Genomic DNA, 20,481 nt, shown 5'->3' with positions numbered 1-20,481 from the left:
TGCAAGCTCCCAACTAAACCTCGTAGCCTTCCCAAAGTGTGCTGGATTTTCCTGCGTGGTCATTACTATACATATAGTATATAATATATGTATGTATGTGCATAGCTACTGTTCATATTTACAATGGTTTTGTTGATAAACAAAATTTTGATCAAATGTCGGATGAGCAAGTTTTGGAATTCCACCGTTGCTGTACTAATGTTTTTTCAGCGCTAGATGTCTGATAATAAGTGACGTAACTTTCTTCAGCCCAACAAGATAAGGAAAATAACTTTTTAATAATTTCTAATGAATATAAACTCAAAATACATTATTAGTTTGCTCAGTTTACAGTTGAAGGTTGTTACTTATTTAAGTTTCTGCGAAAATTATATGGCTTACATAGTCTCATAGTGAGTGGTGAAAAGTGTTGCAGAAAGCATTGAATATTTCATTTCTAGAAAACAACAACTGCGAAATCACGACTTCAGCAATGTGCGTTGTAAAAATGACGAAAAATACCACGAAATCATAAGCAAATTACTTGAATATACAATACACATACATATATACATATACATATATTTATTTAGATGTAAATTGAAACGATTTATCGGTGCAAATTCATTTGCGCGGTTTTCACAAGTGTTTAAATGCGTAATCGCACATAAAAGTAAACGGCCGTTGGCTTACTTCGGGCTCAAACGTAATCAATACCGAGCTGTGTACAATAATAATATGTTACAATAAAGAAAAAGTCTTTTAAACAAAATTGTAATTAAAACCCGTATATGTGTAGACTGTTGAAAAGTGTGACCAGGGTTTGTGGTAAATTTTTTTTAAATTAATTATAAAGACTTGTAAAACTTGTATTCCATATGATTTATGAAATGCAGTTCTTTAAAAAAAATGTTAATAAAAGTAAAAATTGCTGCTGAAGTAATTCACCTCATGAGCATGGGTTCTACACGACGTATGAGTAACCTTTTGTTATAGGCAAGCACTTTCGGTTTTTCTCGCGACTTTCAGAAAGTATGGTTTTAAGAATATTTACTTTTAAATTATGTATGGTAGTAATATTGATGTAATTATTGCTTTCATTGATATTAAGACACTCATAACTATATTGAAAAGGTTGAGAAATTAATAATATATAATTCTATTTTTGAAAATAAGTCTTCTAATACAAATATTTATACTTTATCGAAATGTGAGATAGAGAAGAACATCAAGGAAATTTTTATTATATTAAAATTATACTTTTGGTCAATCATCTGCTCGTATCTTGGCAGACAATGCTAAACCACACAATGCATTTATCAGGCAGGTTAGAAAATTAATATTGTTCTCTATGTTTTGTGGTCAGATATATTCATGAACTATTATTATATTTTGATGGAAAAATGTTTGCGAGAAAAAGGTATTTAGCGATACCAAGGTCATTTTGGAAAAAAACAAATGAAATTATATAAATGGTAACGAAGGGTTGAAATAATTTGTATACCGTTCTCGATGGCAACTCTAATTAAAAAATCGACTTCTCTAACAAAAAATATGAACACAACTTTTCAGCTCATCTGTGTCATTGTAAATAAAATAATATGTAAAGGGACAAGAAAGTACCCGGAAATTGTAGTTAAATTCCCGGGTAAATGATATTTCGAAAAAATGTATTTTGCTAAATTGGCAGGACTGTCCTTAATTACCAAACATGAGCGCCATCTATCAACCAGTTTGTTTACAGCAGCTGCTTACGTCGGTGCACCTCACTAGTGCGTTGCGATTTTTACAATGGATAATATCGATCAAAGAATTTGTCTCTAATTTTGTATTTCCAACCAAATTTCGTGTGCGAAATCGTTGCGAATGTTGGAAGAGGCTTACGGTGGTTCAGTTTTATCAAAGACTACGAGTGGTAGCCTTCAAAGATGGTCGAGAGATCGTTGAAGACATGCCACGTTCTGGACGACCTTCGACTTCTTCAACTGATGAAAATATTAAAAAAGTGAAAGATATGGTGCTTGAAAATCGTCACGCAAATGTTATAGAGATGGCAAAAGGGGCAACAAGAGAGCTCGACATCACTCGCGAATGGCTTTGGTGGATGTTCTGGGTATTAAAAGCGTTCTTGATCGACTCGTCCCGATAAAGCAGAATTTTTTTCAAAAAGAGTACCGTAAGCAGGTCTCTTTGGACATGCTTGATCATGTGAATTCCGATTTCACATTCAGGGAGAGCATTACAACTGCCGCTGAGAGAGGGATTTATGAATTTGACCTGCGAACAAGTCATCAAATTGGACGGAAAAAACGAGTGGAGCCCAAAAAAACCACGCCAAAGCCGCTCAATAATTAAAGTTCTAAAAATCGACCACATTTACAAATCAGCAAACGAAAGGAATAAAATACCTTTTTTTACAATTTGTTTAATCACTCAATCGAGGAAATGCTGAATTTAAAAAATTTAAAACTTATTATTTAAAAAGATTGAACCAATTGACTAGCGAATGCGACCACAACTCATTGTTTTTTCGATATTCATGGTCATAATCCGCCATCGAATCGAGCCACGATTGTGACCGAATTTATAGACGAAAACGCAATGAATATCATCGATCAACTACCGTATTTACTATATTTGGCTCCGTGGAAGCCATTTTCAGTCAATCGAAAAGTTAAAACTGAATTCGCTGAAGGAGCTGAAGGCCATCACAAAAAGTGCTTATGAAAAGTGTTTCGGGGACTGGAAAAATCGTTGGCATAAGTGTATTACAACTGGAGGTGATTACTTTGAGGGTGACAAAATAAATATTGATGAATAATTAAATTTTTTGCGTTTTATTTGCCATTTCCGGGTACTTTTTTGTCACAATGTAAAGCTTATAACAATAAGTATTGAAACTATATTTTTTGGGCGGTCGTGTTTATGCTCATACATAAGATATTACAAAAACTTTAAAACAAATTACATTACTACTTCCTTTTAAACTATTCGTTTTGATATTTGTCTTCTTCATAAAATTCAATAAACTTTCGTCATATAGTTCTACAAACTCAAATTCAATTTATAAACTTAAGCTAAACACAAACACCTTTCGATGAGGATACTTCAGAATAACTGCTGAGAACAGTATAGTGTATCTCAAAACTCAGACCAACTTCCGGGATATTAATTTCATAAATTTCAAAAGTTTTTCAAATTTACACATAAAACTTGTGAATTTTTGTGCAAACAAGACGGAAATAGACCTTGAGTAATTTTATAATATTTTTGTACTTTCAGCTATGAAATAAAGGGGCCAATGTTAATAGCACAACAACAAGCCAACAAAAATGTGTTGTATTTAAAAACTAAAATAACAACTGAATGAATTTCAACAAAGCGGAAAAATCAATACAATAAAGAATAATACTGAAATATATTGTAAAAAAATATATAAAAAGTGAACTAAGTAAGTATGGAGAATCTCGGTTATAAAGAGGGCACTGCGAAACCGCGACGTATGGCACGCTCTATCAGCGTGGTGACAAAGAGCGAGCTGGAACAACCATTGGCCGGTAACAATGCCAGGTGAGTACGTGGGTAAGCAAATATTACAGACATTTCCCAAATTATATGTATGTATATAAAAAAAATCTTGATTTGGAAACGTGCACATTTTAATGGCAGCTGCTGTATGGTCTTACGATTATTATCGTGTATTATAATGTATGTAAATGTACTGAAAATAGCAGTAAACTAATGAATGTGCTTTTTATATGTTTATTTGAACAATTAACTTGATCGTCAGAGGGTACAGCACACGAACACACCGTACAGCATCAATTATCATTAATTTTTACACAAGAGTTTTTGTGGCAATTCGCGATAATAAAGCGAAAAATAAAATTAAAAAAACACGAGAAATAATTTAAATGTATGCTTATATAAAAATTCAGGTATTAAATCATCAATCAAGAAAAGCGCTCAAAATTCGCATCGACAAAATTGCGAAACTGTCGCGAACAATGGCCACTTGCCAGGGCACATCAATCAAACAGCGATAATAAAGTGCCAAAAAAATTCAAAAAAATGCTTTTTCGAAATGTTTTGCAAAGAGATATTTAAAACAAGTTTCTAATAATTTTTATCATTGAAAAACAATACACTTTTACCACCAAACTTGCACAGCATGCACAAGTAAAAAGCAGTAGTTGGCAGCCACTATTTGCTTAGAATGAATCAAAACAAAAACGTCATTTAATATCAACTTAACTACTCAGTTTTATGCGCAAAAGAGACGCTGCTGATATGCTATTTTTGGCCTATGGCAACACGCGCTTTGCGGCGTCACAAGTCGCGGCGTTTGAATTTAGCGCCAACCAGCTGTGTGGTCTGCAGCCAAGCCAAGCCAAGCCACTCTGCCGCAGAGTACGCTTACTTGGCGTAGCCAGCCCAACTAGTTAACAGCCAGCGCAGCCACGAATAGAGACGTTTCAATCGATCGCTCAACCACTTTAGAGCACTCCACCGCCCGCCGGCCGCCACGCACACACACGCAGCCCAGCCATTAAGCGAGCCACCTGAAAACAAAATCTCATACTAGCAATGTCGAGAGTCTCGCAACACTCATGCGCACTACCATAACATGATAGCGACGGCTTCGATCGGTTTCAGTTTGTTTGTACAACCTGGACTTGGCAGTTAGTCGGTGAGTGAGTGGCGCTGAAGCCGGTAACGCGCAATATTTTAATACACGACACTCAAGCCAAAAATAAATTGCAAATAAAAGTCACAAAAGAAATTAGTAATGAACACGAGCAGACATATGAAATATTTTGTGATAAATACGTTCAGTCCGATTTCTCGTCGGCATTGTTGAGCTGTGCATTCGTGTGTCTGTCTAGCTTGATTAAAATTACGATTGAGGTGTAACGAAAAAAGCAGTTATTTTCGCAGCTTCCCGTGAATTCCGCGCTTTAGCATTGGCATTCGGCTCAACGCGTTCGCCGATTTACGAGTGCGCGCTTGAAAGGAAGTGATCACTCCCACACACCCACGCTTTTGTAGGCTCGCTCACTAATACACGCGCACACTTCGGAACATAGATGTAAAAGTTTGGCTGTGGAAAATTTTACTCGAGCTGCGATGCGATTTGAAAATTTAAGCACAAACTGGCGGCATGCGTGGATCTGGCTACGTAAAGTGTAGAGTTTTCTTTAAAATCTTATTATACGTATAGTTGCTCATTCCATGCAAATACCGTTATATGAATGAAATTAATACAAACAAAAAGTGCTATCACACAATTAATTTATAGTTAACGTGCTAATATAACAGGACTTTGAACCGTATGTGAATGAAATTTAAATTTTTAAAGCTTGACTCGATTTTGCGCTGTTTTAGTGGCTGACGAGCAAGATTATGTTTGAACACTAGAGAGCGAGAATCGGATAATGAACTGATGAACATGTACGCGCTTGAAATTTTGCTATTTTATGTTTTCTCTGCTTTAGTGTTTTGGTGTTGGAAGTTAAGTTAATATTATTTATGTGCAAGGCGATTATGCTGGTTTTGCTTGTGATTATGAGTTTTTAAGAAACAAAAATTCTAATTAATTTTTATGATTATGAATTTTTAAGGAAATTAAATTCTAATTATTTTATTCAAAATTAAGCAAAATATGACAAATCTATTTATTGTGCTAGTTGAGTGACCTCTTCAGCAAAATTTGAAAAAAAAAAAAAGTTTTTTGAAGTTTTGGTTGCAGCTCATAGACAACAGCTTTGCTTAGTGGGTATCTCTAATAGCAAATAGCTTTGGCTATGATTTATGGTCGCATGAAGAGCAGTTCGGCCACAAAAAAGTGAAATATAAACATAAACATATTTCAATAAACATAATATTATTATTAACCTTAAAATAAACAGAATTAACTTTTTCATTGTGTTGTTGTGACTTCTGCGCTAATAAGTATTTTACGCCAAAAACAACTACTAATATGTATGTATATATGTGCTCAGTGTACCGCAGGTATTTAAAAGCGAATTAAAGAATGAAGTTCCACATTTGTGCCAATGAGAAAAGTAATTAAAAACTAATAAAAAAAATAGCTTTTAATAAAATAAAAAAATAAAATTAAAAAAAATATTGTGTCACTTTAATGTACTTCTTTAAGTTGAACGAAATTGGCAAGGAAATTTTTAGAGTTATTAATTTTTTGTATGATTTTTGAAGTTAAAATTTGGTAAAAGTTTTGAAAATTTTTGAGGAATCTGTTCTTATGTGAAAGTGTAAATCGCAAACTTGTTTTATTTATAACACGCGTATCTTCAGTACAATTTAGCCTCCAAACAAGCTTTGTATGGCTTCTTCAATACTCTACACTCACGCATAGTGTTGTTGCTCGGCAAATAATAGATTTATTGTATTAGAAGGCCTATAAGCTGCCCAAAATATGCAATGGTCTACAACATCAGTTTTATATCTTGCCACCTGAATTACTATTAGAAAATTAAAAATTTAAAAATTCAAATTTCTGACATCGTAGTCATTAGACCTAAAAACCCTAATCCTCTTTTACCTAAAACAAATTGATTTCGAAATTTTTCTGCTTATTATCTTGGATTATTAAATATTCAAAATCTGATTTCAAATTCGTTCCTAGCAACAGAAACATTTAGAAACAAAGTTTTGTCTACACAGGGGGAGGCTCGAAACCCCTATAAATTCAATCCCTAAAAAGTAAGTGGGATTGCTTTTAGGGTGCGGCGCGAAAGAGTTATAAAAACCCCGGTGTAGGACTGAACAGTGTTATATTTTTGAAGCGCGGTTTATAGCGGGTTTCTAGTAAAAAAGTCATGATTTAATAAAAATCAAACGTGAAGATATCAAAACCTACAATCTACCAAATGTTCAGTGTTACTCTCCCTTTGCTTTTCAAACATAGTTCGCATGCTCTCAGAAACAATGATGGCGCCAAATTCACAAAAATCATCAGAAAGAGAGTGTGAAACATCTACGCCACGGATATTTTTAGAAAATTTCAAATTCTTGTTATAATTTTATAACAGAGTAGGGTTAGACTTTACCCGCAATCATCTGGATAAATTTTTATATAATTTATGGAATTATAGTGAGAAACAGAGAGAGAGAGAGTGATAAAAGAAAGTTATCAAGGTTGATGAGATCGTTCCATTATGACATATTATTCCTGATATTTAAAAATACATTGAAGAGGAAAGAGGAAAATTATAAAGGAAAAGCTCACAAAAGGCCTTTGATTCAGATATAGCATCGTCCCGTTTACGAGACGTATGTAGGTCCCTGCCAAGCCTCAGGAACTTAACCCTTGGGTGCAGAGAGGTAAAGATGACTAATATGGTCAACTATATTGGTCTCACGCTGAAATCCACTATGCGGTGGAAGCAACATGTTGACCTGATCATGGTCAAAGCGACTAAAGCACGAATGGTATGCAATCGATTAGCTGGCAAATCCTAGGGCTGCAAGCTAAGAATTGTCAGGTGGTTGTACACCGTTATCGTGCGGCCGATAATCACGTATGGGGCGGTTGTTTGGGCCTCAAGGGCATCGCAGACTTCAGTAGGGCTCTGCATGTCGAGTGCCATGGGTATATGCCCGCCGGAGCCACTTGAAATCATGCGTGAGCTCACACAACTTCACCTAGTAATCGATAAGGAACCGAACACACACTTATTCAAATAACAGCAGAAGGATGTGGCAGAGGCAAGGTAGTCTCATCCCAGCGGATGAAGGAATTAAGTGATGTAATACTATTAGCTCTTCTCCAAAGGGACAACATTACCAAAAGGGTAAAGTTAACCAAGAAGTTCAAGATTACCCTTATCAGTAAGGCTGAATAAAATGATTCCCATCTCGAGCTACTGCTTCAAGTAATACAATCAGGTGGTACACCGACGCTTCAAAAACGTCGGAAGGAATTGGTGCAGGAGTCGCAAGATCACGCACCAAACTCTCCATACCTATGGAAGTTCTCCGAGCATTTTTCAAGCAGAAGTCTTTGCTATAAGTCGGTGCGTAGAGATAAACCTCAACTCAACTAACGAACGTATGTATAACAATACTTACCGACAGTCAAGCGGCATTTAAAGGAATCTCTGCCTATGAGATCAAATTGCAACTGGTGCAAGAATGTAGAGAACGGCCGGCTGACTAGTCTATGAGAATGTAACGAAATACAGCTCATATGTGTGCACGTTTAGAAAGGTATAGCCGGGAATGAGCTGGCTGATGAGCTCGCCCGCTCTGCAGCATCCGCTAACATGGTAGGACCTGAACCCTTTATCTCGGTGGGTCCTCATACCTTAGAAGAGCTGCTCCGCAAGGAAGGAGTAGGCAGAGAGAGGTATTGGCAACATACGTCATGTCAAGTTGTTAATGGGGGCTTATAACCTTAGCAGGTTTAAATATGTAATCAACCAACTTAGGGACAAATTCAGGATAGTTATCGCATTCTACACTGGCCACTGTAAGCTCAAGAAGCATTTATACAACATGTGCCTAGCTTCTTGTGCAATTTGTCGGTTCTGCGACAGGAAGCCTGAAACTTCAGAACACCTCCTCCTAATTGACTGCATACCAATCTGTAGACGCAGAATAAAGACCCTTGGATTTATGTTTATCTTCCTTGTTCCTTTATTTATCTTATCTTATCTAGATATAACATATGTTTTCGACATTTGTCTCCCTATTTACTTCAATGAATCCTTCATTCTCAAGGCAAAACTGACATTATAAATAAATATGCTATTTTGTTTCACCCTCTCTGATTTTTGTAACGTAAAATTAAAATAAAGATTTAATAATAAACGAGAGCAAATCTTATAAAATCATTGATAGTGTAATTAATAGGGAGCACAAATACATATAAACATTTAATTTTCATGCTCGACCGAAATATTACCAAGCCACAAATATACATGCATACATATTATGAAAAATATTTTAAATATGAAAAAACGTTTCCCACGCTTAGTGTAAGCTTCGCTTCTATATACCATATACTTAATAAACATATGTATGTATATATATTTTTTTCATAATTTCCACAACTTTATCACTATCCCCACAGATTCAAATCGATACCGCCAAATTTAATGGTACGATGGCGCAACAATAATGCAGACGCCATGATAGAGGCCCAATATCCGACACCCGGTGAATTCGAGTACATGGAGTGCGGACCCTCGCCGCCAGCCGAAAGCGCGCCCAGCATGTATGATAGCTTCGAGGAGCCCACCAGCGAGCTAAGCGTACAAATATGCAACGACACTCTGCGCATCAGTCTCATCGATCAGATGAAGAGCGCCGCAGGACGGGTGCGTTTCTTAGAGGATATTGAACAGGGCAACGTGATTAAAGATAACACCAAAGCACATTTCGAATCAGCATCGAAAATCGAAAAGAATCTCAGTTACTTGTGGGCAGCGTTCTTGAAGCGCTGGGACTTACTACAAAGTTTCCTAGACATAGGCGCTGAATTGAATTTCTGTGATCAAAATGGCATTTCGGCTTTGCATTTGGGCGCCTTTAGCGGCTGCCTATCGACGTTAAGTTTCCTAGTCGGCCAGTCTATGAATGTGAACCTACAACCAAAATGTTATACGCCGCTGCATTGCGCAGCTTTCGGCAATTCTGCCGAAGCGGCTAAGTTTCTAATCAACAATGGTGCACTAATCACCATCGACACCAATAAACCGAACTGTGAGGAAAGTCTACTGCACTGTGCTGTGCGTGCCAATGCGCTCGAATGCGTGAAACTGTTCATTGTGGAAGGAGCAGACGTGAATTCTTTGAAACCAAATGGCACCAATGCGATACACCTCGCGGCAGATTTGGGCAACGCGCAGTGCTTGGAGGCACTGCTAAGTGCACCTGGTGCAGATGCCAATGTGCGGATATGTATACGGGAAAAGGAGTCGACAGCGTTGCATTTGGCCGCCGATGAAGGCAATGTGGAATGCGTCGATCTGCTGCTGGCAAAGGGTGCTGATGCGAAATTGAAGAATCATCGCGGCTTCACAGCCTTGCATTTAGCGGCGCGCACTTCTAGTCTGGAATGTGTGGAATCGCTGTTGCGTAACGGTAATGCCGATCCCAACGCCGAAGACTTCGATCATCGTACGCCGTTACACGCGGCGATAGGCAAATCGGAGAATGCCTTTGATATACTCGAGTTACTAATACAATGGGGTGCCAATGTGAATCATAAAGATATTTATGGTTTTACCGCCTTACATTTAGCCGCGCTCGACGGCTTGGCACAATCCGTTGAAATGCTGATCTTTCACGGCGCGGATGTGACAACGAAATCGAAAAAGGGCACTTCAGCCTTGAATGTCATCACACGTAAGACGCCCGCTTCGGTGGCGATGATACGCCAGAAACTGGATGCCGCCATTACGCTGCACCACTCACAGGACCCAGTCAATCGCGAGGTAGAGTTAGAACTCGACTTTCGACAGTTATTGCAGCACTGTCATCCACGTGAGATAAGCTATCTGAACACATTTGTGGACGAAGGACAGAAGGAAATACTCGAGCATCCGTTATGCTCCTCGTTTTTGTACATAAAATGGGGTAAAATACGTAAATACTATATTGGTCGGCTGATCTTCTGTTTCACCTTCGTGCTCTTTCTCACACTATACGTACTAACAGCGCTCGCACACAATTGCTATAACGGCAGCAAGGACGACAACACGACCATACAAGCTAAAGAGCTCTGCCAAAAGCAGTCCATACTCGGCGATATGCTGCGCAATAATCCCTTCGTCATGGAAATGCAATGGTGGGTATTGGTCGCTATCACAATCGTTGAGATATTTCGCAAGCTCTATGGTATAACGGGTTATTCAACGTTCAAACATTATGTGACGCAGGTGGAAAATATCATGGAATGGTTCGTCATAACTAGCGTCTTTATCATCTCTTACATATACACGAACAAGACATATACCTTTCAGAACCACATAGGCGCATTTGCGGTGCTATTGGGTTGGACAAATCTGATGTTGATGATTGGTCAATTGCCAGTCTTCGATGTCTACGTGGCAATGTACACACGTGTACAAGGTGAATTCGCGAAACTTTTCATGGCTTACTCGTGCATGCTGATCGGTTTCACGATTAGTTTTTGCGTAATATTTCCCTCATCTTCGTCATTCGCCAACCCCTTCATGGGATTCATCACTGTACTGGTGATGATGATCGGCGAACAAGATCTATCATTGTTGATTAACGATCCCGACGGCAAGGATCCGCCGTTCTTATTGGAGGTGAGCGCACAGATCACATTTGTGCTCTTTCTACTCTTCGTAACAATCATACTGATGAACTTATTGGTCGGCATAGCCGTGCATGACATACAAGGCTTAAAGAAGACCGCAGGGCTTTCGAAACTGGTGCGCCAAACTAAACTCATATCGTACATAGAGTCCGCACTCTTTAACGGCTATCTACCGCCTTGGCTACGCAATCTATTACACTATACGGCACTAGTCTCGCCGCAGGCCTACCGCGTCGTGTTGTGCGTAAAGCCGTTAAATCCCAGCGAAAAGCGTTTACCACGCGAAATACTCATGAAGGCGTACGAAGTGGGAAAAATGCGTAAACATTTCGGACATACGATTTCGGCGAAAGGTACAGCCGCCACTTATTTGCAATACAAAAACAAATATAATGATAATCAGACGCAAAACTATTCAATGGACGACTTGGAAACGGCACATTTTAACACGCTAACGACGAAAATCGACGAAAATGCGGAACGCATTGAATTCCTCACGCAGGAAATTCAGGAACTGAAGCAAGCGCTCATCACGCAACAACAGCAGGCGAGCAAAGTGATCGATAAGCTATTGATTGTGATTTCAAATCAGCAAAAGAATAATTTAAGGAAATAATTGAAATAATTGACAGCATAAGCGAATTTCTAATAAAATGCCACATTGTTTAGTTAGTATAATGGACGAGCGCGGATAGTAACCAGCATTAAGTTATATCATCTATACAATTAGATAATCTAAGCATGGCAATATAAAGTAGTTAGCATTGTTAATATTCATAAATATAATAACATACGAGTATTTATACTATTTTTACTTATTTACATTCCACACTTATGTACTGTGTATATTATGGTATTTAAAACTTTGTTTCGGAACCATTCGGCAAAAAAAAAAGAAAAAGCTATTTGACAAATTTTATTTTGTAGGACTCTCGTAAAGAATACGTAGATGAAAAACCAAAGCAGTATTGAATAACACATTTGAAATCTGTTTTCCTTCTTTACTTTTTAAATATTTTAATTTACTTAGTATAATCCTCCAAATATAATCTAAAAGAACAACCTAGTGACGTATAAGATTCCAATAAACAAATTTTAAGTTCTTGAAATGCTATTTTATTTAACCGTGTTTATTTGTACCGTTTAAAAGATACTGGGGAGGATAGATAATAGCCAGACATGACAGGCAGACAGGCTTTGTCTCATCCGAAGAGACATGATGACCGAGTTGAAATTCAATTCAATGGCCATGCCTCTTCGGACTCGAAAAAGTGCTCGAGCTATTTTAGCCGGCAATTTACCCTGCACCCTTCGGTAGACAAAGCCAAAAGAGATGTGTTAACCGACGGATGCGCAAAATGCCAAACGACTGCGCGCCACTTACTTTCGCCGATGGTTCAGGAGGTTCAGAGTGTCATCAACAAAGCAAAATGCTCTAAATCCATTGGCCCTGATGAAATTAACATGCTAATGTTAAAGCATCTAGGCTCGACGGGACAAAGTAAGATTACCTCCTACGCCAATTACCTTTACCGATGTTCGGAAAGTCGGAAGAGTGGTTCCAAAACTACTAAATCCATTGGCCCTGATGGAAGCCCGCCAATGCTAAAGCATCTAGGCTCGACGTCCGATAACTCTCCTCTCCCCTGTAGTGAAGACACTATACCGATGTGTGGAAAGTCGGAAGAGTGGTTCCACTACTGAAACCTGGGAAGCCCGCCAACAAAGGGGAGTCCTATCGTCCGATAACTCTTCTCTCTCCAGTAGTGAAGACACTTGCCGTGCTACTCCCAACCATCACTCACCACCTGCGCCTAGCAACCACCAGCATGACTTCCGAAATGTACACAGTACCACCACAGCACTTAGCGTCATAAACGCTCAGAAAGTTCGTGGCCTTAACCAAAAACCACCCTGTGAGAGAACAATCATCGTAACGCTGGACTTGTCAAAAGCCTTTGACACAGTCAGTCACACAACGCTACTGTAGGACATCGAAAAAACTACGCTCCCTCCAGGACTGAAGAGGTGGACCATGAACTACTTGAGCGGTCGTCAATCATCCTTATAATTTCGAGGTAAAACACAAAACTGAGAAGAATTAAACAAGATGTTCTGCAGGGTGGTGTCCTCTCCCCGCTATTGTTTAGCTTCTATACCTCAAACCTCCCACAGCCACCAGAGGGAGTTTCCATCACATCGTACACTAATGATAACACGATATTGACGTCGGAATATGAAATCGATGGCATGTGTTCAAAGGTAAACGGCTATCTCTCCGACCTTTCTCGCTTTTTCTTTGTACGGAACTTAACGGTTTCCCTCACTAAATTCACAGTGACCATTTTTACAAACTGGACGAAGGAGTACAGACTTGATCTTAATATTGCAGTCGATGGCGTCAAGATTCGGACTATCAATAATCCTAAAATTTTAGGTGTGACGTTTAACAGTCTGTGCTCCTGTACTCCTCATACGAACGCGATTATCGCCAGAGCCGCAACAAAATCGTCAAGTCGCTAGCAGGCAGCACATGGGGAAGGGACAAAGAAACGTTGTTGGCAACTTACAAGGCAGTCGGACGCCCGGTCCTAAACTACCCAATATGGTCGCCTCGATGCAATGAAACGCAGACGAGGAAGCTCCAGACCAGTCAGAATACTGCACTCCGATCTACGACAGGATGCCTCTTCATGTCTCCTATCGAACACCTGCATAGTGATGCCCTTATGCTCCCAGTTAAAGAACATAATGAACTACTCTCCAAACAGTTGCTGCTGGGGTGCTTTTACAGAAATCATCTTCGCAGTCACCTGCTTGGGACGGAACCGCCTCATAAGAATATCAAGAGGTCATTCCTCAACTACGATGACGACATCACAAGCCGAGCCGATTTTGGACGCAACAAATTTCAGACATACACAGTGGAGCCATCAACACCTTCACCGACTCCCTTTCAGTGAATGGCGTATTTGGAATCAAACCATCACCCGTTGCAGACGAAGCGTTCGAGTTGCCGCGAGAAACGAGAGTGACCCTTGCGCAGCTTTGTTCTGGATAATGTAAACAGGTTAAACTCCTAATTATCCACAATAGACCCCGATATATCCAATATATGTTCTGCGTGCAATGAGCCTCCGCATGACACTGGCCACCTTTTTGTATGTCCCACCAACTCTACTCATCTGACACCCCTCTTCCTTTGGTCCAACCCCGTCGAAATAGCACTTTCTTAGACCTTCCGTTGGATGACGTCGACGACAACTTAGCTAACCCTCACTATCCTTACAGGGATTAGGCATCCGTTAAAACAACAGCAAACAACAACAACAGACATGTATGCATTCTAATTCAATGAAATTGGAATGAAAAATCTAACCAGCATATAGTGTGGAGTGTACTTCATTGTGTAACAAAAAAATAAAGGAAATTGATGTCCATAGCGTGAGTATGAGCGAGTTAGAAGAAATGTCTTCCCGAAAATACTCGTTCGGTGACATAGAAACATATTCCATGCTTTTGATGCCATTGATTGCCTATCCCGTAGTAGAGTGCATTTTAACCACTAACCACTCCCCGTATTCACCTGATTTGGCACCGTGGCACATCTTCCTTTTCAGAAAAATTCATTTGCCCTTGAAAGGAAAGCGTTATGCAGACGTAGAAGCCATTCAAAAGGCTTGCACCGGCATACTGACGGCCATACCGGTCAACGAGCTAAAAAACTCGTTCGACATGCTTTTGGACCGTGCAAACAGCTGTATTGAAGCAGAAGGAGACTATTTTGAATAAAATAAATTGATTTTGCCGAAAAAACATTTTTTTTTTAAGTTCTGTTTACTTTGAAACGCACCTTGTATACTCGCACGTTCGGTCCAAATTGACAAAACTGTTTATAACGGAAGATTGAAGATGATAATAGGATATACATACAGGGTCCGGCACTCGAAGTGCATAGGGACCGTTCGCGCAGCTGTCGCACTGGAATCAGCTGTTTATAAATTTGCTGAATGACAGTTCGGAGTATTGTTCACAAGTGCACAAAAGCGTTTTGCCAAAAGTGAACGCAAAAAAAGTGATCAGCGATGGAATTCAAACGTAATAGTGTGATTTCTTTATATTTAGCTGGAAAATCACAGCCAGCAATAGTTCGTGAGCTCGTTACAATGATACTGGTAGCATCGCAAAACGCCATGGTGGTCATCAAAAAACTGCAACGTCACGTGAGATGGTTCAGAAAGTGAAGAAGCGACTTGAGCGAAATCCACGACGAAGTGCCAATCAAATGGCTAAAGAACTGAAAATATCCGACCGCAGCATATGGAAAAATGAGCTCAAGGTCAAGCCTTACAAGTTCCAAAAGGCCCATGATCTCACACCGAAGCAGCAACAAGTAAGACTTGAGAGAGCGAAGCAGTTGCTTCGCTTGGCCGAAGCGGTCAAATTCCGAACATTGTGTTTTCTGACGAAAAAATTTTTCCAATTGAGCAATTCGTAAACTCTCAAAACGATAGGGTTTACTTGACCAACCGTTCATACGAGAATCTAAGTCATCGGTTGGCCACCAGGAGGCAGCATCCGCCACAAATAATGGTTTGGGTCGCTGTCACCGCAGATGGGCGCTCTCCAATTGTTTTCATCAAGCCTGGCGTCAAAGTAAATACGATGTATTATCGAGAAACGGTTCTGAAGGCTGCTTTGAAGCCGTGGGCAAAAGAACATTTCGGTCGCAAACCCTGGACGTTTCAACAAGACTCAGCACCGTCTCACAAAGCGCGAGTGAACCAAGAAAGGCTGAAAAACAACGTTCCGAACTTCATTACGACCACCAACGGATTATTCTCTCTGGGCCATTTTAGAGAGCAAGGTCCGAAGTAAAAAATACACCAGTCTCGAGATGCTGAAGAAAGCCATTTCCGTGAGTGGGCCAAAATACCGGCAAGTCATATTCGGGCAGCTTGCGATTCGTTTTTTGACCGTCTCAAGGCCATAGTTAAGGCAAAAGATGGTCATATCGAGCAAAAGTGAATTGGTCCTGAATTTATGATTATTTTCACACATTTTGTACTTTAAAATAAATAAAAATAATTTTCCAACCGAATTTATGGCTTTTTTAATTGGTTACACTTCGATTGTATGTTATGATTGATAGTTTAGCTGTACCCCACGATATTCTGATATAAAATTTTAATTTGCTACTTTAAAGCTGTGCAGTGAAATTGGAAAGCACTAGCGGACAAGAAACGCATACCTTTTTACAGCTTATTACACATAAGTACAATGGTTTGGTCATCCTAATGTCGTTTGTAGCACCTCTAAATAATAAAGTAAGATTATAAATAAAGAAATAAGTTATGTATTAAAATGTTGAAATCGAATTGAATTGATGTTTTTTAACCCAACTGAGTGACAGTTTGAATAAAAATTTGATTCTATTTGCGCAGCTAATTTGTGAGAAAGGACCTAACTTTGTAACAGGTGATCCAAATAGAGATAATTTTTTCAATAGTCTTTTTTTGACAGACTTATTGGGGATAGCCATGGCAAATATTTGAAATAGATAATCTTTAAAAAAAATGGATGGAGCCATGTGTAGAAGTTCATGCAAGTGAGGAAAGTTCTCTGATCGCTATTCACTTGGGAATGGCCAGAAACAATTATTTTACTATACATATGGCTCAAGCAGTTTACGACTTCCGGTCTTAGACCAAGTATCCTCTTGGTAGCCAAAAAATATCCGATTGAGGGCGAACTATCCCTCGCCAGGGTTGTGCGCTGGGCTTGGAACCCGCCACGTAAAAACACTCCCAATGAAAAGAACAAAACAGCATCGGATTACGAACCCTGAAAATGTGTTAAGGATTACAATTTAAGAGCATACACCTGGAATGACCGGTCCTTTATTGGGAAGGTGCCACAGCTCAACTATTTGATTTCTTCGTAAAAATAAATGCTGACACCACCGCCGTTCAATCGCACCCGCCTCTGTGCAGCAAAAACGCACGTCAACAAACACAAGGAAGGTTCGACGTTGAGAAGCTACAATCACAACAGACAGCCGAACGATTTTCTACTCGACTTGCGCTCCTGCTCTCTGAGAGCACTCGTCAGCACCTCGGTATAAGGGAACTGTGGGACAGCATTTCAAGCTCCTTACGTACAGCTGCAAACGAAACCATTGGTATTCGGAAAATTCAAAAGAACAGCTGGTACAAAGAGGAGTGCTGTGTCGCATTGGAGAGAAACCGAAGGATTGTATCTCAGCTAATCAAACACGGCGGCGAAGAACTGATAAGGAGCATGCATCAGCTTCTTTGTAGAATATGGTCGAACGAAAGCATGCCCGACTATTGGAATTTAAGTGTGCTCTGCCCAATCCCGAAAAAGGGAGAAACCACAATCTGCGCCAACTACCGTGGGATAAGCCTCCTCAACATCGCATATAAGGTGTTATCGAGCGTATTGTGAGAAAGACTGAATCTCACCGTCAACAAAATGATTTAACCTTATCATAGTGTCTTCAGGTAAGTACCACCTTTTCGTCGAGTTAGACAGCATCTGAAGAGTCCACGTTACGAATTTTCAAGAGAAAGGTTCTGGCGAAGATTTATGGTCCTTTGCGCATTGGCAACGGCGAATGTCGTATTCGATGAAACGATGAGCTGTACGAGTTATACGAGGACATTGACATAGTGAATTAGGAGACAGCGGTTACGCTGCCTAGGTAATGTTGTCCGAATGGATGAAAACACTCTAGCTCTGAGAGTATTCGACGCAGTACCCGCCGGGGGAAGCAGAGCAAGAGTAAGATCTCTACTCCGTTGGAGAGATCAGGTGGCGAAGGGCCTGGCTGCACTTAGTATCTCGAATTTGCGCCAAATTACGAAAAAAAGTAACGAGTGGGGCGCTGTTTTAAACTCGGCTATAACCGAGTGTCTGCGCCAATAAAAAATAATAATATTCAAAAAATAAATGCCAAAGAATTTCTTTCGGATGATAATAAACATTCCCCGTTAAATTTGAAGTTTCTGTTGTTGTTTTTCTTTAAAAAAGTAGGGAACCTTGAAATTTATCACCCTTTAAATCAAGTACCAGTAGAGAGTTCGGAAAAAATCGGAAGAAATCGAAAATAAAGAACGCCAAGAGGGTTTCATGCAGAATTCTCAAAGTTTAGACGCATTCTCGCGACAAATCCAAATACTATGGTTAACGAGGATGGTGACTGGGCATCATGCAGGGAAGTCTTTCACTTTCCAGAAGTCGGGCTAACGCCACCTCACATGACCGTTAAATTCATTAAAACCATTAAAGTCCTCTGGACCTGATGGCATCATACCTGCGCAACCTCAGCAATCTGTTAAGGTGTTATGCTACTATTATTAGGCAACAAAGGTAAGTCGGTGGACACTATTTCGCACGCCATTGTGTCATGGACGTGCCCTTTTAAATAAGGATTACGCGGTGGGAATATTTCTCGACATTGAGGGAGCATTCAATAATGTGAGGCCTGAAGCGGTGATTAGTGCTCTGGAAAGCTTCATATATATGCTTCTCTGCGACAGAACATTTGTGGCGAAGGGGAGCAGTGCTCGTGCCCGTCAGGTTGTTGTTCTATCTCCTTGGATGAAGTACTTTGGCCCCAACTTTGATAGAAAGCTATCATGGAAGTTTAATGTTGAGGCCATACCCCTCAATGCGACAATGCGACAAAAATTTATAACAATAATTAGCACGTAAAAGAATATTCTTTCTAAAAGAGGGGCATGATTATCAAATATTTTCGGTTCATTTTGGCAGGTATTTACTTCTTTTCAACAGCCAAGGGACGGACATATGTATATACAAGCATTAATATTTCTCTAGTTATTTGTGTGTATCTCTTATTACGTATAAAGATGCCTCTCAGGTATAAAATAATATACAAGAAACTCACCTGTTCACGGGACTGTAGTTCTTCGAAATAAGTGATGTCTTGACCATTAATTGTAATTTTTCCAGTTCCTGGTAGGCGAACAGTAACATCGCCGCGTGCTGTCTTACGTAAGCATTCTAAATTAAAAGAAAATTTATGAAATTCATTTCTTTTGTTTAAATCAGGTTATTTTAAGACTACACACCATATGTCGTAACAAATTGGCGACCTTCAGCATCGAATTGTGGTTTTGGTATCTCCAGTTGTTTGGTTTGATCCAGCAATGGTTTGGCAAATTTATTGATAAAATCTCGACTTTTATATGAAAATGGAAGCGACACTAAACGATCCATTGCATTAGTGAAATTTGTATATTCCAAATCGTTTATCTGTTCCACCAGAATTGCTTCGAGTTGATCCTTGGTTAACCATTGGAATCCAGTGAAGTCACTTAAATAAAATTAGTATTATTACTTATAAGTTTGAGATAATTTAAACTTACACTTTTTGATTTGGGTCCGCGCGTGTACCTCGTCGCAACAAGCGTTCCTCAAGATCATGTAAATTATTCATCTCCTCAACAATGTCCTAAAGTAAATTGCTTTTGGTTAAAAATAATCAATAATCGACGATCGAAATACCTACGTATAATAATTTAAAGAAATTTGGTCGTCCAGTGTAGAACATACTATGAAAGGGGCGGCCTGTTTCATCAAACTCTGCTGCTTTACGCGCTGGAAAGACTTCTTCAGGGCTTTTCATTAGAGGGCGTGCACGCTTATCAAACAATCCAGAGGGGAATAAATATTCGATGGCATTCTAAAAAAAAGAAAAATCAAATTATAAATTTCATTAAGCAACTAATCATGATTACTTACATCGATATCTTCTTGCGTAAACGTTTCTGGGTCTTCTCCCATCATATTCGCCAAATGCCTCTTACCAATTTGATACTCCAGCTTCTGAGTTTTCATAAATTCATCATTCTCGCGAGCACGTTCGAGGTACGCCTTCATGGCTTGACTAACTTTCTGTTTCTTCACCGCTAGGGGTGCAGCTTTGACGGTTACCTCAGTTCCAAAGTTGCGGCTTGCTTGCTAAAAATTAGATTTAGGTTAGGAACATTATATTAGGACACACATTATGAAATGATATCTATTCAAAGATTTTCGATAATTACAATTTGTGCTGCATAACTATCTGTGATTTTGCATATATTTTGCACATAATTTATGTTATTTTTTAAGAAATTTGAACCAAATCGCAGCGCCACAGCCAT

At 39.3% G+C, this 20,481-nt stretch overlaps 2 protein-coding genes across 11 annotated transcripts in view; one reads left to right on the top strand and one right to left on the bottom strand.

Moving 5' to 3' along the window:
* The window catches only part of LOC126767660 (transient receptor potential channel pyrexia), a 23,957-nt gene extending 11,548 nt beyond the window's left edge, over nucleotides 1-12,409 (top strand). For 4 of the 10 annotated variants that reach the window (XM_050485149.1, XM_050485148.1, XM_050485147.1 and 1 more), the window contains exons 2-3: nucleotides 3,262-3,549; nucleotides 9,074-12,409. In XM_050485149.1, the coding sequence (XP_050341106.1) occupies nucleotides 3,437-3,549; nucleotides 9,074-11,906 (2,946 nt within the window). In that variant the 5' untranslated portion in view covers nucleotides 3,262-3,436 and the 3' untranslated portion in view covers nucleotides 11,907-12,409. The other 6 variants (XM_050485155.1, XM_050485154.1, XM_050485153.1 and 3 more) reach the window with 6 other exon arrangements.
* LOC126751247 (28S ribosomal protein S9, mitochondrial) lies at nucleotides 12,017-20,481 on the bottom strand. Its single transcript, XM_050461358.1, has 8 exons — nucleotides 20,460-20,481; nucleotides 20,383-20,402; nucleotides 20,081-20,299; nucleotides 19,848-20,021; nucleotides 19,705-19,790; nucleotides 19,408-19,652; nucleotides 19,224-19,339; nucleotides 12,017-12,025 (listed from the first exon to the last, which is right to left on the bottom strand). The coding sequence occupies exons 1-8, from the start codon at nucleotides 20,479-20,481 to the stop codon at nucleotides 12,017-12,019; spliced, it is 891 nt and encodes a 296-aa protein (XP_050317315.1).

Source organism: Bactrocera neohumeralis, chromosome 2 (genome assembly GCF_024586455.1).
Source record: "Bactrocera neohumeralis isolate Rockhampton chromosome 2, APGP_CSIRO_Bneo_wtdbg2-racon-allhic-juicebox.fasta_v2, whole genome shotgun sequence".
NCBI lineage: Eukaryota > Metazoa > Arthropoda > Insecta > Diptera > Tephritidae > Bactrocera > Bactrocera neohumeralis.
This window is presented reverse-complemented; position numbering and strand designations above follow the sequence as displayed.